Below are 27288 nucleotides of genomic sequence, written 5' to 3'. Positions count from 1 at the left end.
TGTTTTTTAACCCTTAGGTTTTGATCCATTTGTGCACACTTCAAATACCTCGTCGTTCCTGGTTTCATCCAAAATAAAGAGTAGTTTGTATAGCACACGAGAAAGGTATAATGGGTTATTCATTTGTTATAATATTTGCTTAATATTAAACACACTGCAGATTTATAACACATTTTTAACAAAATGTACACTATAATAAATATTACTTTTTTAATTTTCTTTGTTTATTAAACACAATTTTCTGCTCTGTTCAGCATAAAGAAATCACAACTTTTTCTACAGAATTAGAATTTTTACTTCTGTTATTGAAAATTGATTTAACTGTTTTTATTTCAGGAAAAAATGATTGAAATAGTTCTCATATTTCGTCTTATGGCTTCCATATCCATTGAGTTGTATTGCGCAAACAACCCAAAAACTGAGGCCTGTCCAGATATATTCTCTCAGAGAGACGTTTTTGCAACCTTACTGGCATGCAGTTTTGTTTCTAATAATAATAACATGTATATATGACAATAATATTATTGTAGAAATGAGAGAGGGATCTATATTTGATTGCAACATGGCGAGTCCCTAGAGCATTCACATTTAACCCAATATTGAATGCGGAAAACACATCAATTATATTTGGAAATTCTTGGATCCTTTGATTAAAAAGCGTTTACAGAAATGGAAACTGCAGCATCGAGGAACCCAGAAATACACAGCGAAGCAACAATTAAACAATTAAAAAAAGAAATTCACGAAAGAGTGAGAGCAAATTAAATCAACATCGATATGTAGTTCCGTATTTATAGATTATTTCCCCACTTAATTATTCTCTGAATCGCAGAATGTATATTTGCACTACTTTTCAGGCCATTTTCGGCCTTTGATCACCCGACAAACTGAACTAGATGTCCTTCTGCATAAAAAAAAAACACGATCACAGTCTCAACTGTTAATAAGGTGCGAAAACAGCAAATCATGTAAAAGCTATGTAAAGCTACATTTGTAATGAGGCTCGGGTAAACAGTGATACTGTTTTAAGATGGGCCTGAAGCAAACGCACACACACACACAACACACACACACACACACACACACACACACACACACACACACACACACACACACACACACACACACACACACGGAGGGTCTGTCAGGACTGCAGATGGGTCTGTCTTAAAACATCTAATGACTTTACAACCGTCTCGGAGCAGAAACATCCATGTGTTGTTTTGTCGCAGCAGCAGAGCTCTCAGGACAACAGACACACTCAAACACAACAACATTTTTCACACACTGAAATAGTGTCCAGATAAACTACACAACATACATCACTTTCCTGATGTCCTAATGATGGTGTCAGAGCTCCGTGGTGATCTGACTGCTGCTGTTCTCACACCGCCAGCAGGTGGAGGCAGCGGCTCATCTGAAGAACAGTGTTTAAACCGGATGGTGCATTCAAGGCACACCAAGACCATTCCTCATTTATTACAGACATGCACCAGTTGTGTCTGTTTTCCTCGTAAAAAATCTAATCCTGCTCAGTTTCATTTTATGGTCATCCATGGCATGGCATTATTAAATGAAAGCTGAATTCTGTTTGGCATTGGGGTTCCTTTACTTTTTATTTTAAAAATAGTTTATCCAATGGACCACCTTGTGATTTTGAATAGTTTAGAAGAAATCCAAGAAATGTTCCAAGAAATACTCACAAATCAGAGATTAAATTGATACAGATATAAAATAAATAAATCAAAGGCAAAAATATCATTATATATCCAAAATATCAATAAATAATCAACGATGTGAACACATATGTGTCCAAGCACATATGCATACAGATAATTTGAGATCCCATCGCTTCCCTTTTTCTCAGGAGCCGGACTGGATCCCAACTAAGCGATGAACTTGAGGTCCTAAAAAGTGAGAGATAACCCAAAACCTTCCCTCCCTTCCTGGTTTCCCTTAATGCCCCCTCAACCTCACCCTTTTCCCCCTCCATCACCCCCAAAGGTCACCCACATGCAGTTCATTAAGTCACTTATTCCTTTTTTGGAAAACTGTAAAGATAAGCATGATAAAATAGTGACATCACACTATATATTACACTTAAAAAGCCTTTGGTAAAAGCTCTTTAGAGCGTAGATGGCATTCCTTTCTGATCCCGCATGAATTCCTGGATGGATATCTTCCATGCAAATGGCCATTTGAGGAGCCATGCTGCAGGAAAGCAGAAAGTTGCTTGGATGCTGTTTGTAGTGACCTCTCATGACCCCTATACATCAAACTTCATGACACCGCTGGTGACAGAGGAGGCCACAAGTGAACTCTGGAGGAGAAGTTCAGGGAAGTAAAGTCATGAACACATGGTAGTCTGTTGTATCCACTTATCCTCACTGCCAATAGTCTGCTGTTCTGGATGAAAATGGATAGTGAGGTTACTTTTGTGACGTGTGTGTGTGTGTGTGTGTGTGTGTGTGTGTGTGTGTGTGTGTGTGTGTGTGTGTGTGTGTGGTATTAGACAGGCTTAAACATTAGTGCAGATGATTTCTTGAAAATGATTGACCTCTGTATGGAGTCATACTGAGAACATCTCAGATTGATGCAGTTTTCAAGGGAAACATAGTTTTAGAGCTCATAGTTTGCTTTCTAGAGAGCTTCATTATCGGTTATTTTCAATCCCTAATGCCATTTCCTTCATTTTTATTATATTTATCAACCTCAATTTTAAAGCATGCTATTTGCTTAATTCTTAAACTGTGTTCATATCCATGTTTGCCTTCACTTGCAGGCTACTGAGCAAGGACACTTGAATCAAAGGTTGTCTCTCAAAAAAGGTGTGTTGTTCTTTTATTCCTTTGCTATGATCCCACATTTTTCATTATACTGTCTTCTCTGATTTCCTGAGAGGCAAAAATAAGGGCCCAGGATGACCGTATCTGTGATTTTATCATGATATTTCTGCACATGTCGACATGCAAAACAATTTGATTTGCGACCCTTTAACGCCCCTGAAGTATCTGTCAAATCTTCTCATGAATCCAGGGGCTCAATAAATAAAACTGTAATGTGAAAATCCTTCTTTGTTTCCTACACACACACACACACACACACACGCACACACACACACACACACACACACACACACACACACACACACACACACACACACACACACACACACACACACACCCACACACGCGCGCGCGCGGTCTCGACGCTAAATGTGTTTTCCAGAAGGACTATGCATGTACTGCTGTATTTTTCTTTTTACAGTTTTCCCCCATAGGCCGAATATAATGTGATATATGATATAACGACGAAAACAACATGCAATAAACACGTAATGCATTTTTTCAACCGTTTCACCAAATATAATTTCAACACATTGCACAACCTCGCTTATGCACAATGTGTTATACATGTATAATACAAATGTAAATGAAGTTTAATACATTTGCCTGAAAAAGAAAGAAAGACAGATGTACATTTGGTAAATGTCCAGTTGTTTATTTTTTAGTCTGGGTATACTTTGCATTACACTTACCACACATTGAAACAATTCCACAGAACAGTATGATACGAGTGGTAATAGAAATATTTTTTCTTTTTTTAAAAACAACACAAAAACAAGTGGTCACAGATTTGGCCTGCTTGCTTCCCAGATGTCTCTTGTTGTCTGGGAACAGACGGGAAACGCGCAGCTCCTCCTCACATCCAGACTCCGTCTTCTGCCTGCATCCGTTTAACAAGCAAGAAAATGTGCCTTTATGTCTGCACAGCTCCGAATAATAACAGCAGACTTACATTTTGTTGCAATAAATAATTTTCAATCGGTGTCTGAACGCAGTGCCCAGATTCTGTTACAGCTAATATTGTAGAGGTGTATGTGTCCTTCAGAAGTCTCTTTGTTCTTTTTGTATCATTGTCCTGTTTCTACACCTGAGTCAATTTAAATCTGACCAGTTTAACATTCTATATAAAACATTATTTATTTGCACATCAAATAAGAAGAAATAGTAAAGTGGTTAGTTTAGATAATAATTTGCAGCAATAACCATACATGCTTAACAATGAGCTACACGTAAATGAAAAAGATACAACGAATCAAATATTCGGTTACATTTAAAATAAATTACATTAATTTCTAAGTCAGTTATTTATAAGTTATCTTCAGTTATACTATAGCTTATTATTATTATTATTATTATTATTATTATTATTATTATTATTATTATTATTATTATTATTATTATCATTATTATTATTATTATTATTATTATAGGCTATAGACAGGTATTTAGTTCACATGATCTATATTGTATTCAGAGTACATCCTTACAAATAAAGAAAATGGTCAAAATACACAGTTATATGAAGTAAAATCAAACATTTTAAGCAAATGTGGTAAAACTGAATTATTACAGAAGCTGAACAGGCCAGGGAAAGACTTGTTCACAGGGTATCTGACACAGAAAGGTATGAGACTGAATGGGATTTCTGCTGAATGCCAACACCCACTCACCTCAGCAAACAATTGATCCTATGTAAAAAGCTGCTCCGTTCGTTTCTATAGCACTAACCAAGTCCTTTCCTCTCCTTAGTATTTTTTCTGTGGCAGTATAGTCCTTTGTCGAAACGAAAAAACGAGAGTTTCGTCTTTAGATGGATTTCTGATGTATTATCGAAAGAGTGTGCAGAAAAGCTTTTGTGCGTAATGGCCGTGCGTCTCATCCGTGTTTCTTAAGAAATCCCTACATTTCTAAATCGAAAACTTCTCCTACAGCCTACCAAGAGAGTGCTTGTCCTCTTCCTGGCCATATATGATCTAAGGGAGTGTTAGATGGTTTAAATGTGTTCTTAGGGCAGGGAGCTGTCAGACCTTTTGGCGAGAAAGATTGATCACACACAGGCTACCAGGGCTCTTTGTTTAGAGCCTGAGCAATAAACAGCCATTAGATCCCCACCTTTCCTGTGCCTCACACTACAGTGACAAATCATGTCTACCCTCTGCTATGTTATAACCAATAATGCTGAGGTGTAAGGATGATGGCTTGGGTCAACATTATCCCAAGCGAAATAAATGAAATGAAATGGGATGTGGAGCAGGGAGATATAAACTGTAAAATGGTGACACATGCCCGTTAAAAAACCCCTACTGCTTTTTTACATTGACACACAATATTGTTTTTTTCAGGATATTTCTTAAGAAGATATAAATGATAAAAATACATACAATAGCATAATGTACTGCAGCTTAGATAACTAGAGATTAAATGACCCCAAAATGTGATGAACTCAAAATCACATTGAAAACTATTAATCTCTGTCTCTGTAATTAGTCTGTCTGTCTGTCTGTCTGTCTCTCTGCCTGTCTGTGTGTGTCTCTCTCTCCTGTGTGTGTGTGTGTGTGTGTGTGTGTGTGTGTGTGTGTGTTGGGGGAGGGGTGGACATGTTATTGGATGTCTGGTGCAGCCTTTTCTCTCCAAGCAAACCTCCAAGAAAGTCTCAAGATTAACGCCTTGGCACTGACGTCGCTGCATTATGAGACACAAATGTGACTGCTGAAATGATTTGTGGACTGCCACACTACAAATAAATGCGCACGCACGCACAAACACATCACACCTCACACGCGCGTACTCGTAAGACAGACTGCGTGGACGCGCAAAGAAGGCACGTTTTTTGTGGGCGGGGGGCAGTGGTGAACAAACTGACCCCAAAAATGTGTAAATAAAGCAACCCCTACCCCTGGAATGAGGCGTTACCCCTCCGAGTTTCTCGATCAATCACAGGGGACAGTGGCTTCTTTTGATAAAAACCCCAAATTGTCATTGGGCAGATGCAATCATGTGACAAGTAGCACGGTCTAATTCCAACCATGTCCTCATGAAAGCAATAGTTTATGGCATAGAGGTCTCCATACGACAATATCCAGTTTAGTCGTTTATGACAATAAACTATATATTAATCAGAGTTAATTTAAAAATCTGCGAGTTTTCAACACAAGGAGGAGGAGATGAATTACGAATTTGGGCGAGAAAGTGGTTTTATCAACAGCCAGCCGTCGCTCGCTGAGTGCCTGACATCTCTCACTAACCCTGTCGGTGATGCATTTCAAAGTTCATCAATCAAGAGCTCGGCGCTTTCACAGTCGACACTGATTCCTCCTCCTTTTGAGCAGACCATCCCCGGCCTGAACCCGGGCATCCACCCACGCCACAGCCGCTCAAAGCAGCCGCTGCAGGCTGCATCCCTACCCCCGGAGTACCCGTGGATGAAGGAGAAGAAAAGCATCAAGAGACACCAGACTGCTGCTGCTGCTTCTTCTGCAACAACGACTGACTCCTCACCACTCTACTTCTCCCCCCAAGGCAAGACATGATGATTAATAACCTCCATGTAAAAAGGCTCCTCATTGTCTGAGGATTCCCCTCAGCAAGGAGCTGCATCCTGGGCCTTATGCAACGTGGGCGTCCCTTTAAGCCAGTATAGGATTTTGATTTAAACATGCTTAATCTCATCAAGTAACGCACTGACTTGTGATGCAGTGTACGAGTGTTAATGTTTGACAGTAATGGAGAGTGATAGATTATTCTTACACGGGCCAACAGCTGGCATGTTCATTAATCTTCACCCTCCGTCCTGTCCTGTCCACGCAGACACATCATATTCTGCCTGGGGCCCATAAATCTTCCCGGTGCCGGTGCTTGCTTGCCACAAGTTTCAACCCAGCTTGTTTTTCTACACACACACAACTGTGTTGCTGTTTTATTTTTCGCCAGCATTTCTCTGATTAAAAAAATAATCTTTGGTTTATTATTTTTTTAGGTTCACCAGAGGGGCCAGAGGTTGGTGTTGGCGGTGGAGGGGCATCCAGGAGGTTGAGGACCGCGTACACCAACACACAACTTCTGGAGCTGGAGAAGGAGTTTCATTTTAATAAATACTTGTGCAGACCGAGGCGAGTGGAAATAGCTGCTCTGCTGGATTTAACTGAGAAGCAGGTGAAAGTGTGGTTTCAGAACAGGAGGATGAAGCACAAGAAGCAGACCCACTGCAAGGAGAACCGGGACAGTGAGGGGAAATACGCGTGCCTGGACGACGGGCCGGAGGAAGAGTTTGAGCAGGAGGAGGACAGCAGTGCAGAGCGGACGCTCCTGGAGAGGGAGAGGTATTTCCACCAAAATACCTTAACTTCACAACATTGTCAGAACGGACACAATGGGGAGAACCAAAGCCCGGCTGCTACGCCTTTGAACAGCAATGAGAAAAATCTGAAACATGTTCCTAACCCGGCACCCACTGTTCCTATCTGCGTGTCAACAATAGGCCCGGACAATGATAATTCCTCGGGCCTGGACGTCTCTTTGCAGGATTTCCACGTTTTTTCATCCTCCTCCTCTTTCTCACCAAGTTTTTCAGATTCGCCACAAAGTCCCCTGTCTTTATCATCCGAAACTTTTGACCTTTTCTCTGAAACACTTACAACAATCGACCTGCAAAACTTGAGCTATTGAAATATTTGAACATGTTTTATTTGAATTCAGACACTTGTTCAGTTTATATGCTCAGTGTTAATAGATCTCACAAATAAGGTAAGTTGAAGCAAAAACAACATGAGCCTGTACGGGCAGTTTAGGCTGCGAGAGAAGAGTTTATTTTTATATGAATTTCGACTATTACTGAGAATATTTGTCTTGAAATAAAACTTTACATTGATTGGAATCAGCAGCGCTATTGTCTTATTTCACAGTACGAAAGTTTGGAGAGCTCATTGATTTTAGGCATATACAATGAAACATTAAAATATATTGCCTATAAGAATAAGTTAATTATGTCCATGCACAATTCATAACGATGAATGTAGTGTTCTCACAGTATTCAAATAAGGATAATTTCAAAGCCACATTATTATTTTTTTCATTATATATAATATTTTAAGTTAATGTGTTCTTTTAGTAGAAATACACTATGGATTTTATGATCTCAAACTTCCCCAAAACAATTAACAAAATAAATACAGAGCACTATGAAATACAAATAAAATCCAAGTGACATAAATGTAAAATTGTATTTAAAGGCATACCACTATTTATTTTAAATCTTTGTTTCTTTTCATAGGTTTAGTTGAACGATTTATTTTTCAACGTGACCGTGATTATGGTACATACCTCAGTGATTTATCTGACCAGAAAAAGAAAAAGAAAGCAGATTCATTGCTTCCGGAAGTCTAAACCCAGAAAAAGAACATTTGCAGTGAGAATTGCCTGCTAGGAGTCCCAGGCCAAAAGCTACGACTTTTCTTGGCTCTAATTAAATTTTATTGCCTATAAAACTCACAGCACTGAGGGTGCTTGTTTATAGCCCGATCTGCAGTGTAATACAATCTTTTTGAAATAAGAATCGCGCCTTATACGCCATTGTTTTCCAAAAGCTTTTTATGATTTTAAATTAGGCCTTAATAGGTTTAATTAAAAGCAGCCGACATAAGAGTTTGTCCCCAAAATGGTGTAAATTATAATTTCATAGGGTTTTGTAACTATAACTCAGTAGCAAAAAATAAACCAGATATCAGGTAAATAGCAGAATGTATTTTATTGCTTTAATTTATAGTAAATTGTTATAATTAAGGTAAATATATGGTAATCTGAACCAAACGGATTTCGTCCCTGTTTACTGCCAAAGGAATTCTTCACACCGACCAGTTGAGCCTCGGCTCGATAAAGCGCACACAGAGAAGCCACAGTGTCACAGCCGTGGCCTCTGTTTCTTTATTAGGATGCTGTTATTAAATGTTTAGGGGAAATGATCGATGAAAAGCCAAAGATTGTTCCAGGAATCACAAGATTAACAATCACAATGATCAATTATTCTGACCAGAGTCTGCAGGCTCCGTGATTCATGTGCAGCCTCTGTATCTCTGCACTCATCGTGCTGCTCTCAGGACTCTGCGGTTGGACTCAGAGCTTCATAGCAATAATAAAGAAAAGGTGAGGTGGTAAACTGCTATTCCTGCTGCGATACGATATTAAGTGTCGACTAATTGTGATCATTTTAAATATAGATAGGAAAAGTCTAAACCCGGGAGGCAGACACATTTGGTTTGGTGCTGAGGCCACTGAGCTCATTTTAAACAGTAAGAGCACACTGTGTCAGCAAGTCTGTGTCACATTTATTATACAAAAAAAAGGTAAGGCCACTTATTCCTTAGCACACTGCTTCTTTTTATGAGCACAAAATAAAAAATACATCATGTTGTACATTTCCCCCTACCATCACAGGTTTCACCATGGCAACCACAATGTGCATAGTAAATAATTACATAATTAGATTCATGCATTTGATTATTTAATTTCTTTGGAATGTATGGTTATGTGACAGAGTTTGGTGACTTTGAGCAGCTTGCTCGACGAGTGGATTACATACAGCAGGCAAGAGTTTGTGAGATTACAGAAAAGTAGATGAAGCTTTATGAGAAACTAGATACAACACTATGCCAGCAGATCCCTCCCTCCACACATATGCACACACACGGGTCAAAGGTCAAGCTGGCTCTCCTCTCCTCTCCAAGCTGGGAGGAACTACTGCCAGGTCAGGAGGGGGTCAGGTTTTGAATGACCTCAGAGGGTTTGTGGCTCATAAAGGATGTATTGGTTACTCAGATAACTCTGAACAGGAAGTGACATCAGATGCAGAAACAATAATATCCATGAAGAATATGATCTGAGGTTTCATTTTGCATTAAGAAGTGAGGAATGTAATAGTACATCACATGACAATCACCTAAAGATCTAAATGGCTGGTGTTCATTTTCTCAGCATGATTCTGAATAAACATCTACAACATTATAACACTTAATGAAAGATATCAAGCAAAAGTTTAGAAAAATGCATCAGTGTCATTGAAGGAAAAATAGGGAGTGCTGCACTGGGACAGGAAACTCAACGGCGATGTTGAAGTTTAAAAAAATCCAGTGCTCTTCAAGGACAGGCCAAATGTTTGAGTAAGAACAAAAAACAACTTCCAATTCACTTCCAATCAGACTGCGTTGGATGCCTTTCAGACCAAAACCAAAACCAAGGACTTTCATTAAAAGTGTAAACTGGACACTCATTGTTTTTTTTATCCTTGCATGATTTATATTGTATTAAGTATCTTTAGATCTCAATCATCAAAACGTTTCCTCTCCCACAAAGAGAGACAAGACTAAACAAATAAGAAGTAGACTAGATATTGTGTGGATGTTAAAGTCTTCCCAAAGCTGCAGGGCTAAAACTGGAGTAAATAAAAGGTTTCTGGGGGAAGAGTGTGTGTGTGTGTGTGTGTGTGTGTGTGTGTGTGTGTGTGTGTGTCTGGCAGCACTGACAAACACCGTCCACCACCCGCAGCTAAAGGACAAGCTGAAGCTCTTCAGCCCCTCCAGAGCTGCACTGACATTTCTGTCTCATTTTCCACAACAACAGGCTATACAGTTCAAAGGCTCAGTCTTTAAACCTGGATTGGGTGATTCTGCCGGCCAAAAGATGACTAATGAATGACTGACACCTTTATAAACAATATGTCACCCGGCTGCTTTCACTGAATACACCAGGAGGCACGAGGATTGACTTGATGTAAGGAGTGAGTTTTAGTTTACTCTTGCCAGCACTGGTGCATTGATTACATCACATAGGAAGGGACACTTGTGTTTGGCATTGATTGTACATGAGAAACGGATTAAAACATGTCTCACAAATGAGATGCAAATTAGGTGAAAATGTGATTTAAGAATAAACCAGTGCAGAACTGGCTCCTTCAAACATCTGTTGCTCAAAGACGAAACAAAAAAACCTGGCTCAGGAACCTGCATAACAGTTTTATATAATGGCCTCCTCAACTGTTAATGATCCCTGTTTAGATTTACAATGTTGACATATTCATAAGCCCGAAGTGCTTGCATCACTGTAAAAAAGACACTCCCAATGTGTCCAGCGAGTCAGTCACAGACTAAAGTGCCAGGGAAATATTATCTGGAATCAATCAAAAATATGATCATGCGTTATCCGTTGACTTTATTAGTCTGTAAAGACCCATTGCTCCATTAAAGCATCAACTCCCCGTCATCAGTAGCATTTAAAAACTATACACACACGAGCTAATAGACCAATAAACGTCAGTGTGGACGTTGAACAACAGGCAGGTTCTCGGTTGTTTCTTCTGCAGCGGATCTATGTGGTCAGATAATAGTTAGCACATTAACTTCCGTGTCCGTAAACTCATTGCTGCTTCCGTATCATGTGAAGTTCCCCCCGGCTGGACGGTCCATCGCTGCCAGGAACAAACTCTCAAGACAATGCGTGCAATTCCCGAGGAGTTGTCGACGCTCATCCTAGGTAAAACTTTAACAATGTCATGTTTATTTGCACACAGTGGGTTGTTTTCCGTGTTCATTTACGACTTGTGTCACCAAGTTATAATGGAGCGCTTTGAAAAAGAAGAAGCTCACACTCAATGTGGAGGACTATGTTTTTAGGCTGAAGGACTTTAGTTTAGTTGCATGTCGTCAACACACCACAGTGCTGCTGCTTCATTCATGCTGAAGAGTATCAAACAATACGCTGTTTCACGTCTAAGCGGCAAAATGTTAGTGTTGTTGCAAAGGCTATATGATCTCCAGTAGTGGCTGCCAAAATAAAACCACACAACTAGCAAGTGGTGTCAGATTGTGTGAATGTTTGATCTGTTTTTATGTTTTTAGACCTAGATTATTTCCTCTGTGATGGATTAAAAGGGGAAAATCTAAGTAAGAAGGCAAAAGAGAAGAGGGAAGCCTTCATCAGACGGATTAATGAGGTCAAATTGTGGTATGTTTGTTTGCTCATCAGGTTATAAAGATTTTAATGCAAAATGTCAAAGTGTTAACATCTATTTACTGTCTCCTTTACAGTTTCCCACAGGATTTCAAGGACAGAAGTGAGTGTTAGTCTTACACTTTATTTAATATACCAGTGGTTCCCAACCTGGGGGTCGGGCCCCACACAAGAGGTCACGGCACAAATCTTACAAGATAAGTTGAATTTATCATATCAGGATAAACCCTTTGAAATGTATCATCTTATTATTAAAAATGATGATTGCCAATTTAGAATATAAGAAAAATATAAATTCTGATACACAACAGTTGTGTATAGACTTTTCTCTATTATTTGCTTTTCTTCTAAATGCTGTAATGTGCTTTTAAAACGTCTCCAAACAATCTGAAAAGGGAAAATCACTCTTCAAAGGAAAATGAAACGCACACCTCTTGGATATGCACAAGAGTTTGGGAACCAGTTCAATACAATTTAACATGTACCATTAGCGCTTCGTTTACTCTGGTAGGTGGAGATGAGGAGGAGGATGATGAGGAGGAAGTTGACAGCAACAACGATGGAGGGTCGCTGCAGTCGGAGCGCACAGACAAGGATGAAGAGGCTTGCGAAGGTAAGCCACAAGCACTTAGCAGACGTCCAAAAGTTGACTCGCTAACTGCTAATAAGCGGTGGATTAAAGTATTGAAAATTGCACCTTGGCATGAAAATATACAAATCTTTGGGTCTGCTCGTTGGAGAAAGTGACTTTGAGTGGCACAATGAGGGAGACATTCCAACTGTAACTTGGCAACATACTTGGGAAGCAATTTGGGGGCACAACTTCTACTCCCACCACCTCTTTCACCCCACCCCTTTGACAGCTAGAGCATGCTTTATTGCTCTCAGCCAGTCTGGGGACTGAACATTACTGCCACGGCTGTAGCTTGAGAAAAAACATGCCTCAATATACAGTAGCTTTAACACTGTATATGCTCCATCAAGGCAATCTATGCAAGATTGTGTGTTTACTTTTATAAATAGAGTATCAGGGAAATCCTTGTGAAAATGGCTATTAGAGGTCTGGGGTTTATGGGCTGCAAGCAGCTGCCAGTTTTATGGCTGCTCTTTCACACAAAGCAACTTTGACACAGCAGTTGAACATTTGCATTGAAGTTGCACCCTGCAAGGGGAATCTCCTCCAGTGAGAAGCAAAACATTGCTAAGTGGAGCCTCCATGGCTTTTGCTACTTATTTTCACATCAGTCAAACGAATACAAGATAAATTACGTACATAAAGAAGACGCGTAATTAGTCCGAAATCCATCTGGTTATGTTTAACATTTGAAAAAACAACATGTTATTTCTACTTTTACATGTTAAAAACACTTCCTCAACTCTTCTCCAGGTGCCCAGCAGTCCCCACCTGTGGCGGCTCAGGACCTGACTTCGGTCTTTAAAGCGGGATACCTTGACAAGCGCAGAAAGGGTGGGTGCTCTGATGACCAGATGCATATAAGACTGTTTTTTAAGGAGAGGATATTTTACACTTGAAATTTGCAAGCTCCTCAAAAAATGTATTGATGCTATGTTTGACCTTCCTATGTTCTCTTTAGACAAAGCATCCATGTCATTACTGGCTATTTATAAAGACAAAAATGACAGCTCCACTTACATTTAGAATATCACATGATATAACATCCCACTGGCATTTTGAAAAGAAATCGTAATGCACTGCTCTTATTAAACCAGAAATGAATCCATCTCCTCTAGTTTGAGATTATTGTTGAATTTCCCTCCACAGATCACAGCTTTTTTGGCACCGAGTGGCAGAAAAGATGGTGCGCTCTAAGCCATCACACCTTCTACTATTATGGCAATGAAAAAGGTACTTCCATTTACTTCATCCATCCCAGTCAATTATGAATCACATACTGTTTGAGGAAATTGAAAGTGGATGGATCATTTTGCATTCTGCATTTGACAGTGACTCTGCAGTTGTTGTATCTGAACCATTAATGATGATGTTTTAATTTCCTGTAACCAGACAAGCAGCAGAAGGGGGAGTTCAGTATCGATGGGTACACTGTGAAAATGAACAGCACCTTACGGAAAGACTCAAAGAAAGACTGTTGCTTCGAAATAACGGCTCCAGACAAGCGAGTCTATCAGGTGTGCCCGTCTCTTGGTGATGATTTGAGTCACTGCGGTTCTAAGTGTGCGTCCTAATTGAAAAACAAATGTGGACTTGAGATGTGCCGTGTTTAAAACTTGGCGAGGCATGTGTGTACATGCACTTCATTCATCAAGTTGTTATTTTTAAAAGCTATTCATTCATTTGACACTGCTGCCTTTGCAATGGCTCAACCTGACACGCATATTTAAAAAGTCTAAATGAGTGTTTCTAACATTCAGGCTCTTCCATGCGGAACATTTTACTATGCATAAATGCAGTATTATTTGTTTATGTTAATTGATATATGTAGAACTGCATATTGCGACTGAACTGCAGTTTTAATTTCTCTCCTCTTTCCTCACAGTTTTGTGCGTCATCGGTGAGAGAGGCGGAGGAATGGGTGAAACAGATAGACTTTGTGTTGAGAGGTTTGAACTGTTTAAATCTAAAGCATTATTATGCTCTATAATTTCAGAAACAGTGTACTAATTTCTCTAAATGTTTGTCATAAGTCCAACATACTATGTTCATGTGTTTGTAGATATGACAGGCATCATCCCAGAAGATGAAGAGGAGGAACAGGAAGTGTACGATGATGTTGGAGCTATAGATGAAATAGCTGAGTCTGAGCCGATTGACGAAGACATCTATGAGGAGCTCCCAGGTCTGATCAACGCATAGTGTCACTGTGACAGAACACAATCAAATTGCCTACATCCCTTCTGATAAAGTTTAAAAAAGAAATGTATTGAAAGGGTTTGTTTTCTGACATCGCATATTTCTCTGCCCACTACTTACACAGAGGATCATAATTCATCAATATCTTGTCTTGTTTCTCCAGAGGATGAGATTCCCGCTCCAGCAAAGCCTCCTCCAAAGGTGGATCCAGTCAGCAAACCTGCTCCTCCTCCTGCTGCAGGTACGCAGCACAGAAATTTGTGTTTGCACTAAATAGATATGTTATATTTTTTTTATATATATATATATATATATTTTTTTTAAATATTTTATATATACACACACACACACACACACACTGTCACAACAGGGGAACTCACACACACTGTCACACAGAGATAGGATGGGACTGTGATCAGAAGATGGAAATACAATTCTGTCACACAAAGTTCCATAGTTAACAAGAAGAAGTGAAATTCACAGAGGAAGTTTCTGTGAACATGCGCAACTGAAAGTTAACACAATGCTGGAAATAACTTTTGGCCTAGTTGGCCAACTTCCTGTTACAATAAGTGACATATTAAGTTAAATTCTGCAAGTGCAAAAACGCAGGCTATCTTTCTGTATCTACTGTACCTATGTCAACATCACCACAACTCTCACAACATGAACACTCAGAGGGGCGCCTACAAACAGGAAATGGTCCCCTTTTAGATCAATAAATAGGCTGAGAGGTGGAACATTAACTACAAAGCAACAAGCTGAGTCCTAATTCCTACTACTTACTAATTGTGAACAGCATACTATAATGTAATATTAAGTTTGCTGTTTTTGCAGTTAATAAAAAGAAAATCGCCATACTTTACCATTGTATACAAACAGAAAGTGATGCAACACATATGCTGTGCAAAGGCAAACAAACTGTGGCCTTACAATGAAGCTGCACCAATGATTTTGATTAAGTTTATTCTACAAAAATAGTGTAAAATGTCCACGGAGATATCCTCAAATGTGCTGTTTGTATCTGACCAACAGTCCCAAACCCAAAGACCTTCAGTTTAAAATGATATAAAACAGAGAAGATCTTAACAATGGAGATGCTGAAACCAGTTTAAAATAACGTAAAGGTTATTGATTATCAGTGCAGATACATTTCTGTCTGTGAAATACTCCATTAATTGACTTTACAATGATTTCTGAGATGTTCCAGAAGATGTTTCAAATCCATCTACAATTAGTTTTAGTTTTTTTTTTACAGACCGTTTCAAGTATACTCCATTATGTCACTTTGGCAGTGTGAGCATATTACATACTCAAAATCTAGCATGTTGTATGAACTTGGCTCTGCCTCCATATCTATTTTAGGCTCTCCACTGCCTCCTGTTGGTTTTGCTGCATACAAACAATCACTGCTGTGTCCGACCTGTACACTTAATGTCTTAATCTCTGTAGAAAATAAATCTGTTATCATCTCTCCCCTTTTCCATCCAGTTGATAAGAGCACAGACTACCCCAACTTCTACCAGGGCTTATGGGACTGTGCAGGTGACTACCCGGATGAGCTATCCTTCAAGCGTGGAGATCCCATCTACATCCTGAGCAAGGTATGGTTAGGGGAACCCTGCTTGTCAGAGGTAAAAGATTGCTTTGTCCCTTTTTAATAAGTGTTGTCTCGATGCATGGTGAAGCCAGGATGAGCTCAAACTCAACTGTAATGCCAAAGTTGTGAGATGAGGTTTGTAGTAGAGAGGTTCTGCTGGGCTCAGACCACCTAAAGTGAGTTGTTTCTAGGCCCTGAGAGGAACCGACTGTTCACATCCTTTACTGGCAGCACCTGGCCTGCCGCCTGGAGGTGGACGACTGATGGTAAGGGGCAGACTGGACTAGGTTCTCCTTCTGGCTCTGTGACGGGGATTAGTTGTGTCACAACGGAAACTGTTTTAGTGCTGCTGGCGGTGGCCGAGCTTAGCTGGCACACAGCGCCATTCCATCACTTCCATCTGGACTGTTTCAGCACGCTGCCGCTGCTGCCATGCCAGGCGGTGAGCAGCCTTCAGCCCACACACCTCTCAGACGTCTCTCTCTCTCACCTCGCCAAATAGGAATGCGTGTTCTCAGGAAACCCAGGCTCAGTCCACCACTCTGTTTCAGAGCAGGTGAGGACGTGTAGTGGACGCACAATTTCCGAGACTTGTCGACTATAGCCATAGGTGCCAGGTATTGAGGACTGAGGGGCCGTTCTTTACCTTTTATTATGCTACTAAACAGGAGCCCTTTTGTGCTTAACTGGTTCATATGAACGTGGATTTGGATTTGGATGTGATGCATTTAACAAGCTTGTTTTTCAAGCCACTGTATTTTATACTTACTTATTATGCATGTCGACCCGATGGTTTGTGTAAAAAAAAAAAAAAAAAAGAAAGAAAAGAAAAGTGTAAAATGTGCACCATCTAGACTGACTATATTTCCTGTCTGGTTTGGATTCTCTGGAGCATGAAGGACTGAGACATACTGTTGTCAACTGGCCTGGTCCTTTTCCAAATTCAAGTCTGCCATCTAGTGGCACCTACAAGCCATGAAGACCTGAAAACATGATGTTAATTATGAGCTCAAACATTATTTATTTGTAAAAAACTGGTTTCAGACTAATAATTCAATTTCATTTTCAGTCTGGAGTATAGGACGCAGGCTGCAACTCCAAGATATTTTTATTATTAATCACTATGTTACATTCTTTTGATTAATAGATTAAATGCTTAGTCTATAAAATGTCAGAACATAGTTGAAAATGCATTGCGCCTGAGATGACATCTTTTAGATTTACACAATATAAATAATAGTACACAACATAAATAAAAAAGGCTGCACATTATCCCATTTGAGGAGCAGGAACATGCAAATGTTCAGCATTCTTTTGATAAATGACCCAAGTAAGTAATGGATTATCAAAACTGTTAATCTTCTGTTGACCAGCTAATTGATTAATTGATTCCGCACTAATGGAAGGAAACAAATGCACAAAGCAGACAGACACCATCAATGCTCACTGGCCAAATGCCTGTTTATGACTCCTTCTTCGTGTGTGGAAAAGGACCAAGAATCAAGTTGCCCTTTCACTCAGACTGGGAGTGCCATTAGCTGAAACCTTGGTGTTGGGGGTTGTGGCCTGCTGCGAGGGCAATGACCATAAAACCTGTCTGGACTGCAGCAGCCAGCTGCAGCTAAAGGGACAGTCGACTCCCCCAGTCGCTCCCTCCTCCCCCATTCTCCTTTCTCCCTCTTCCCTGTGTACCTCCCCCATTCCAAAGAGCAGAAATAGCTGTGGTGTTACAGCTGCGAGACCCCCCAGTCAGGACCTGGGTGTTGATTATAGGGCTTGACCGGGAGTGAAGGAGTGTGTGTTGTCCGGATATGCTGCACCACCCCCTCGTCTTCCCCCCCCCCCCCAAGTCACAGCACATAAAACTAATCAAGAGATGTTACATCTCACTTAATTTAAGTGGCTAGCTGGGTTTATAAAAAGTAAACACTGTCCGAACATGTTGCTGCTGCTGTTCTTGTGCTGGCGATATTTTCACCTCATCACTTGTGCAACTTGTAAACTGATGCATCAGTGTTTCAATTGGAAGAAGTATTACAATTATGGGACATTAATGTCATCCAGTTTTGTGCTATTAATGTACGTGTTGTCACAGTGTGTGGTGTCATTAGTCTTCCACAGCTTCGTATATGTGTTCTCATGTTTGTGTCCCGCGCTCACTCGAGCACGACTTATTTGTCAGCCAGAACTACACAATGAGGTGTTGCTGTTTTTCAAAGGCTAGCTGCAGGAAGTCATAACACACACACACACACACACACACACACACACACACACACACACACACACACACACACACACACACACACACACACACACACACACACTCAGTCTCACACACACACACACACACACACACACACACACACTCAGTCTCACACTACACAGCTCATGTCAATCTGCTATATTATCCCTCAGAGGCTTGTGAAATGTCATTTTAATCATGTGACACATTCATTCTTTTTTTCTGTTTGTTTCCTATTTAATTTGCTGCTAATAATTTAGATGTACTAATGACTTTTCTACTGTATTCATGCCCTGAGTATAAATATTTGACATGGACAGCATCTTTTTATCTGACGTGATGAATGGCCCGTCACTAGACAGCGGTCAATACTAGCCATCACTATTGTTATTGTAATCTTCTTGTGTCTAATACTACCACAAGATCACTTACAGCCATTACTCTCTCCTGGGAATAACTGGACACAGATGTGGTCCCTCCTCGTCCCAGAGTTTTGGCATAGATTTGAAACATTGTGCAGGTTCCTCTTCCTTCAACCTTGTCAGAACGTGATCTCCAGTGTTGATTCATGTCCTGTGTGGACTTTGATGTGAGGTCAGGCTCTTGGCCAGAGAGAGAGGGATAGAGAGAGAGAGAGGGGTATTCTCCTCTTGTCTCAGATTTCTCCTCCCAGTGTCACCCTCACATCTCTGCATGCTGACAGCCATTTGGAGCTATTACTTGTCATGCTGTGACAGATTTATGTGTGATGCGGCTACGCACACAGAGGTTTTTATGTGGAGCAGAAGGGATGTGTGTGTCTGCAGTCTCAAAACCGACAGCAGGTAGAGAGGCAGGACAGGGAACAGGAGATGTGAAGTTGTTGATAGGATGAAGGTGTTGTGGCAGAGAAAGGAAAACGGATGAGAATATGTGAATAGTTTACAGGTTATGTTGGTATGAAAAGCGCCTTCAGCCTATGACAGACGATTGTGAGGAGATGACAGGGAATGAGGGCAGGAAGGGATGGGCAATGGCATGCAACAAAGGTCCCGGACCAGACACAAACCGGGGATGCTGAACCTATGCCACCAGGGTGCCATATCCTTCTGACTGGTCGACATACTGTCAGTCTCAAGGGCTCCAAAGCAACATAGCTGCTTTCTGTACCTATAGAGCAGCATTTTACATTTTAAGATAAACCTCAGTTTTGTGGTGTGATGATTGATAGGGATATTTACTCAAACAAGAAATGTTTGCTCAGTGACGACGACATGAATAAAAACAAAAAACACACTCTTGTCATCTCCTCAATGTCTCCACTTTGTCCTGTTTCCAGGAGTACCAAAACTTTGGCTGGTGGATCGGAGAGAAGGATGGATCGATAGGAATCGTTCCCAAAGAATTCCTGATGGAGCTTTATGCTATATAAATACAGCCCATGTAAGTTGTTTAGATCTCTTGACTGCAGTGAAGACATTTCTTACATTTTGGCCTAATCTCTGTAGTCTCCATCATCCTGTGTCCTCCCCCCCCCCCTCTTGTCTTTCTTGCTTTCTTCATGTGTCTCCACCTTATCTCTGGTTTTGTTTGTCTGCTCTCCCTTCCAATGTCCTGCTGTTTTTATCTCTTGTATTTTGTACGGTGTCCTTGGGTGTCTTGAAATGCGCCTCCAAATAAAATGTATTATTATTATTATTATTATTTGTTAGAGGAAATATATAACTGTAATTATTCCACTTTATTTTAACTGGTGCATTGTGTCACTTCCAGGATCATTCCCTCCCATCTCCACTGTGAGAGACGATGATTAGATGAAAACATTTGCATATGACTGAAAAACATGTCTAAGAGTATTTTGTTTTTTACACTTTCTACACTTATTATATTTATTTCCAACAGTTGTACCATACCATTTCATGCCCTGCTTTTGGAAAATTTGGTATTTTCAAATGGAAAGATTAATAAAGGTTTAAACATATCTGTTGTGTCAGAGCTTTTTTTAAATGATTTAACCTGTAATTTAGGCCACAAGGTGGCAATAGAGTCTCTTCAAAGGTCATAGATTACTACCTCTGTAACAGACGCTCAAGGCAGAAATACCAGATGCCAGGTTTTTTTTTTTTTAGGGTAGGGTACACATTTTGATATGTTTACAGACTGAATTAACAATGACAGTCAACAAGAAACAGGAGGAAAAACATCATACATTAATTTAAAAGAAAAGTGTAATGGTGTTTTTTGAAGTGTGGGAGGACTAAACCATTAACGTAAGGAATAAGAGCATTTATCAATATTATTTCAGCAAACTGAACCACATCATTTGCTTTCTGTAATGCGATCAAGTCAAATGTCAACATCAAATATATGTACACAACCCCTGTGGATAAATGAAAATGTATTTATTTATTTAAAAAAATTAGTTTATTCATCTGGTCAGCACTTTTGTTCCAAGCTTCAAAGGGACTCTGGGTCTATTTTTATGACACCTGAGAGACTTTGCTGGGCAGAGGATCACAGCGTGGCAGATGGTTGGCTGTGCTGCGTGCCTGAGTGAAACGGCTGAGGTACACTAATAAGACAACCACCCACACAGATCGCAGGGATGCTTATCACCCTCTGAGGGGCTGTTTGACAGCAGGCGCAGTGGCGTTAGCTAGGCGTATCCCTCAGAGGTTACATACATACTGTACATATCTTTTTACAGCCTCCTCACTGAAATGCCAAACTTGTACTACAATTTTATCAGGTTAATCCGCTGCTTTTTGGTTTGCTGCGGACCAAAGGGGCCTTGTCAAGGTGTTCTCAAGGTTGAGAGAAAATGTGAAGGAAAATGCGTTCATTAACCAATAACTCACCGTATTTTTCATTGCTTCTTCCATCTATTCTTTCCCTTGCTCCTGTCTCTCTGTTTTGTTCCTGTTGAGTGATGAGCTAGTCCCCTGTACTCTGGGTGACATTCAAAGCCAACATAAATCCTGCTCTTTACGGTACAGTGCAGCGATAAAGCCTCTCTGCTAATTGGAGATGTAATGAATTACCATAATTAGTTATTGAATATTATACATTGGATATGGGGAGGACATGCTTTGTTTCAGGGGAAGAAAGGAATGTAGTAAAATAATGTGATATTCAGTGATGACCAAATAACATTACTGATGATGTCCGAGTGTGTGTAATTCCAGCAATTAGGCAGATTATGTAACGGTTGAAACATGTTTTGGTGCTGATGTTAAATTGTGGATTTAAAACATAAACACATATATTTCTTTACTGCTGACGGAGCTTGATATTTCCCACTAAGAGTCCTCCTTTTAATGTTAGGCTATGGGTTAGGTTGCCAAAGGCAAGTAAGGCTAAATATTGCCTCAGATTGCCACAGATGTTTATGTGCCAATAAAGGATTTCCTTAATGGATGTCAACTACACCCCCATCCCCCTCCGTTGGATCTGGACAGCCATATCTGCAGAATATACAGGTTCTTTTATTGCAATTTAACATCAAGATATAATGTTTCATAGATAAATGCCACCGTGTCATTAATCTAGCGAGCACTAAATTACACTAATGATACCAGAATATCACTAATTAATACTTGCAGCCATAAAGATACACTTTTACCAGTCAAATATATATAGATTGAGCTGCTGAGTAATAAGAAATAAAATTTAGATTTGCTGAGAAAGATGATGGAAATATAAAACTTCTGAAATTCCCTTCAGGACAGAATCCATTTGCAGTCATTTTGTACTGACAATTTAGAGCTCATGGAAGTTCATTCTTACACAACCAACTGTAACATACTTCCAATAACATACGTACCGCATGCCTTCTGTCTCTCAGGACAATATAATACCCCCCCCTGCTCACAATGATAGGTGCTCATGCTTGTTAAGTATTATCATGTACCATCACCATTTCATACCATCACCCCTGGGGCTGGTGAGAAGGCTAAAGACTTGATCTATACCACTTTAGAGAGGTAATCTTGATCAAGCTGTCAGCTGTTTCTGCTGCTCTTTAACCGGGTCATTCAGCCGTAGATCACCACAGCTTCATAGAGAGTTTCTGTCAGGAATAACACTGCCTTATTTATGTGGTATCCACTGGCATTTTGCAGGAAATGTATTACCTCTCCAACTTGCCCTCTGTCAGCATTCCATTAAAGCCTCTCCCCCTCGGTCTAAATCTTAAAATCTGAAATAGACACTTTTTAAATGCAAGTCACTCTTAATTGAGGTCAGTTTCTGTTAGCATAACTCATGCAAGCTGACAAATTAAGGTTTCCTCAGCTGGTTTATGACATTGTGAGAATAAGACATGGCGTATTTAAAGTGAAAGCTAACGAACATCATGACAGGCTGCTCTGAAAATTCATATTTGTGGAATTTGAGGCTTCGATTTTCATGCCTTTCAGTGATTTTTCAATATATAATGTGTAATATTATGAGCTGAAAACCAGGGATAGTGGCAGGCCAGTAAATATGGGTCTAGACAGGCCATTTATTACAAGCACCACACCCATCTCTCTCACACGTTATCAGTGTCTGTTTTTCCTTCTTGTTAATTGCCTTCTGCGGGCTGCAGACAGTAATGTCGAGGGAAGACTTTTATATCTCAGGAGCTGGTGGCTCCACTGTCCGAGCTAGTTTCTAGCCTTGAGAACATCACCATCATCCCCCAAGAGGATGCTACCTTGAACACTATCATGTCACAGCTGATACTTTACACTGATGAAGGTGCTTGTCAACTCTCTCACTTACTGTATGCATCACTGTTACAAACAGGTCTCATGTCCCAGGGTGTAGTGTTGGCAGTCCGGGCTGTCACAGGCTGGGTAGAGCTATGTGCTGGCATGTCATTCAGGATAAATCAGGCTTATCAAAGTGACAGGTGTTTGTCCACCTGCTATAAACATCTCCCACGCCTCGCCCCTGCTCCGGCTCCTGAGCCATCTCCTCACAGATTATTTACAAGGTTCCAGCCTCTGTACTCTGGCCCTGTTTACTCTACGGCTGTGCCTCTAATATCAGTTCAGCGCTCCGCCACTGATTTACTCTGCTAGTTAGTGAGGTGAGTAATGACCCTGGATGGTCTGGGAGGATAGTTTCTAATCAGGGGGGTTCAGAGATGTGAGAGATGCACCAACTGTAATTACAGCCCTCTGCAAACTGTACCTCTTGCATTCTTACGCCTCACTGCAACTGTCAATCTTTTGTAAACTCTCACCCCCCACAGAATTAGATGATTGTACCCTACATTCAGGTTGAGGTCCCATCTCAACATCAGCTCTAAATATAGATGTTATTTTGTAAGACACTCCCTCTGACAGAAGAAGTAAAGGTTAGAGTTGAGTTACAGGAGCCTACTGAGCGAACGGAGTCACTGGATAGCAGATTGCTGCCATCACTCCCACTTAATGTCAGTTTTGGTATGTATCCGAGCACAGGGCCTGCCAAGCTGACCTGAGCTAATTTAGTGCTCAGAGTATACCATGAGCTGCTCGTCAGTACAGAGTGACCATGGATTCAGGGATTTTTGGGGGTTGTAAAAAAACCTGAGGACTTTACATGCTACAATTACACACAAGTCACACACGCTGATGAAAATGTGGGGGCGGGCTTTGCAATATCATTTAGAGAATTGTGTAGGGGCATAAAAATTGCACAGTATATATGGCATATTTCCATTCACACACATTCATACAGAGTCGGCGGCTACCATACTGCCACTGCTCATCAGTAATGATAAACATTCACACACACTGTTGGCCATGCCATCGGGAGCAATGAAAGATTTAAATAGTTATTACTGCTTTGGTTGTGGTTGAATGCCAAGTAGCAGTATTTGTCAACCAGATATAAAGTATTATATACTGTATCCATTTTTAATTTCCCTGTTGGTAAGTTTCAGCTTTCCGCTGTTCCGCTTCAGTTTCAGTGCAGTTAGTCACATGGCAGATATTGTCATGAATGTTTCCCTTCACATACTGAAAATCATTTGGCAGTTTTCACTGACACACTTGCAGTTCTGTCAGAGATGATTTGGCCTCCTTGACCTGCTGAACACTCATGTTACACTAAAAACTTGCTGTGTGTTGATAGCTAGACTTATAACGCTACTGACAGTTGCTGCACACTGTTTACAAACTGACTAACACATTCCCACCAACATACGTAGCATTGTTGGAAACAGTTACTGGACAAGTGTTTCATTGGAGGCATTTACATTCTTTTATTCACCCCGGCAGTAACGATGAATTCATTAACTAATTGTGTTACTTCTAAAAACCAATTTGTTTGGTGTGTTCTATAAAAGGGGGTGAACTTTTGGGTAAACATCTATTTTATATTTACATTTTTTATTAATTTACATTGTATCTAAATATCTGTTTTCACTTACAATATGAATCTACTCTGATTCAATGTTGTAAAACAATAAAACATGGAAACCTCTGGGGAATCTGAAGACTTTTTATAGACACCGTAAATAAACTTGCCTTACCGATGAGCTAATGTTCATCTTAATGGCTAAAGGTTGAGAAAATGTAAGGAAATTGGGATGAATGTGATGTAGGAGCCGTTTTTGTTTGTATTAATAATTGATAACTGAGCCCATATATTTTGATATATATGTCTCAGTGTAGGTGAGAAATTGATTTTCTCTTTCTACTTCTGTTAGCGCTCTTATTTTGAAACCCTATGCTCTTATTTTGATACCTTGACTACTACTGACTTTTAGATAATAAAGATGGTGTCCCATGTGTCTCATTAGTTAGGTTTCACAGGAAGACGCCAGTAAACAGTTTATTAGTTTCAAGTTTCTTTTGTTACCTTTACATTTTATCGGGTCATCATCACTAATGTCGGCGGACTGGACTGTTGTAGCCGACCTGCCACAAGCAGCGTTTCAAACACATTAAATAACACAACTCATCGCTCGGCCTTTTTATCGTTTGGGGTGGAAAGCGTGTTGGAATCTCTGCTGGGCGTGTATATGTGGAAATTATTGGCCATTATAAGCCATTAAGGTGATTACATAAATATCATAATGTAGGATGCCAAAGATCCACTTACTATGGTTCTGAGGCAACTAGGGAACTTTCACTACGTGATTGCACCTAAACCAGTTTATTTGCTGAAGAAGAACATGAGGAGCGGTTTGAAAGCTGATAAGAAGACTTTTGAGTTTAGATTGTTTTGGTCAAGAATCAAATTTCATGCTCAATTGATGAAAACTGTTCCGTAACACAAGTTTAGAAATGTTGATAAACTTCTGCCAATGGCTTTATGTGTAAAACCATATCTGCAGAACTTCAGACAGTCCACATAATTCCATATTAATGAATTTGAGATGGGCCCTATTAACATACCATGAATGATAATCATGTGAATTTAGGATACTCATTACATATGTATTACATGAATAGCAGGTGGGGTAATTTGAGTAATTTGTGGCTTTATGCAGACAGTGGGATGATGGACGGTGTCTGGAGAAGACAAGCTGAGCCGGCCAGTGGATCTACTGCAGAGTAAGGAGAATTTAGGCTCATCATAAAAGATTTCTCCTTGCCTCTTATTTCACTTGGACATTTTTATGTTTTTTTTATTTTCTACCTCATTGCAGCCGTGAGCTGCCTGCTGATTTACACACACTGGCAGCGAAGCACAGAGGCCTCGGGAGACGGTGCCCTCTCCCCCTCCATTCTCCCCCCCCCCTCCCTGTTTCTCCGTCTATTGTCATCTCGCTGCCACCACCGGGCGTCTCTGCATTCACTGACCAAAGAGCTCCCCCTTTACCTGACTCCTCATCTCTAACAAGACGTTTGTCTGGAGGGCTTGTTATTCACACATGATCTTGTGACACACAGAGGAGCTGTTCCCATGTGCCAAGACACAAATTCATATAAGGATGAGCAAAAGACATCACAGACACTAAAGGTATCTCACAATACTCACATTTTATGAGTCCTTTCACTCTTGTGTGAGCTCATTTGTAACCTTTAGGGTCCTGCTTGTACAGTATGCATATGAAGACATGTGTTTTTGCATGGATTAAAGAATGTTTAAATGCATGCAGACATGGTATCTTAACTCAGGTCCTTTCCTTCTCCATCTGTTTGTATGCTCCAGAGGAAGCTTGTCTGATTTAACACACCATATTATTTCAGGAAATTATGATGCAGTGATCTCAATTTCCCCGTTCCCCCTCGGGCGCATGTGTTCAAGGCAGAGGAGCTTTGTTTCACGCTGATCGGTCCTGATTCCAGGAGACGAGAATCTGTTGCTCGCCTTGGTACAGTGATCCCGCCCGTTCCCAGTAATTGCTACATCCGTGCACCAAAAGGCGACAGCATGTGGAGGGGAAATAGCAGGTATAAACCGTGTTGAATCGAGGGAAAGGTACGGGGTCTGTTGGGTTTGATGAATGATAGATAGCTCTTAAGTGAGTTCATTTTCATCTGTGACAATAGAGTGACAGAAAAAAATCTATCTTGAGAAAAAGTATTTTTCCACCAGATTGAGGCAGGTGTTAGGATGGGTTGGCTTTTGAGCACACACGCACGCACACACACACACACACACACACACACACACACACACACACACACACACACAAAGCTACAAGGACAGATGTAATGTCTAAGAAAGTCAGGTTGTGGAATTTTTTTGTGGCCCTCAGTAAATCAGCGCTTAGTATTGGCATGGAATGTGGGAGACCTTGAACATTTTTCAGAGGCGTATGTTATTAACAATTCAATTAACCCCGGACTTCCAGATCATTTAC

The 27288-nt window shown here is 40.3% G+C and overlaps 3 protein-coding genes across 4 annotated transcripts in view; 2 read left to right on the top strand and 1 right to left on the bottom strand.

Annotated features, from left to right (window-relative positions):
- Nucleotides 1-5912: 5912 nt before the first annotated feature.
- hoxa2b (homeobox A2b) lies at nucleotides 5913-7665 on the top strand. The gene is made up of 2 exons (XM_029451542.1): nucleotides 5913-6365; nucleotides 6823-7665. Exons 1-2 carry the CDS (start codon nucleotides 6011-6013, stop codon nucleotides 7509-7511), a joined length of 1044 nt encoding a protein of 347 aa, XP_029307402.1. The 5' UTR covers nucleotides 5913-6010; the 3' UTR covers nucleotides 7512-7665.
- A 3525-nt stretch (nucleotides 7666-11190) lies between these two features.
- On the top strand, nucleotides 11191-20481 carry skap2 (src kinase associated phosphoprotein 2). Its single transcript, XM_029451330.1, has 13 exons — nucleotides 11191-11366; nucleotides 11732-11837; nucleotides 11921-11946; nucleotides 12355-12456; nucleotides 13231-13311; nucleotides 13627-13710; nucleotides 13870-13994; nucleotides 14363-14426; nucleotides 14540-14662; nucleotides 14840-14917; nucleotides 16168-16280; nucleotides 19840-19943; nucleotides 20274-20481. The coding sequence occupies exons 1-12, from the start codon at nucleotides 11327-11329 to the stop codon at nucleotides 19930-19932; spliced, it is 1035 nt and encodes a 344-aa protein (XP_029307190.1). The 5' UTR covers nucleotides 11191-11326; the 3' UTR covers nucleotides 19933-19943; nucleotides 20274-20481.
- cbx3b (chromobox homolog 3b) overlaps nucleotides 18552-27288 on the bottom strand; it is a 17793-nt gene continuing 9056 nt past the window's right edge. The window contains exon 6 of one of the 2 annotated variants that reach the window (XM_029451333.1): nucleotides 18552-18602. The gene's annotated coding sequence lies outside the window, so the exon portion shown is untranslated. The other variant, XM_029451332.1, reaches the window with a different exon arrangement.

Source organism: Cottoperca gobio, chromosome 16 (genome assembly GCF_900634415.1).
Source record: "Cottoperca gobio chromosome 16, fCotGob3.1, whole genome shotgun sequence".
NCBI classification, from domain to species: Eukaryota; Metazoa; Chordata; class Actinopteri; order Perciformes; family Bovichtidae; genus Cottoperca; species Cottoperca gobio.
Note: the sequence above shows the minus strand (reverse complement) of the source record. Positions and strands in the feature narration are given on the sequence as shown.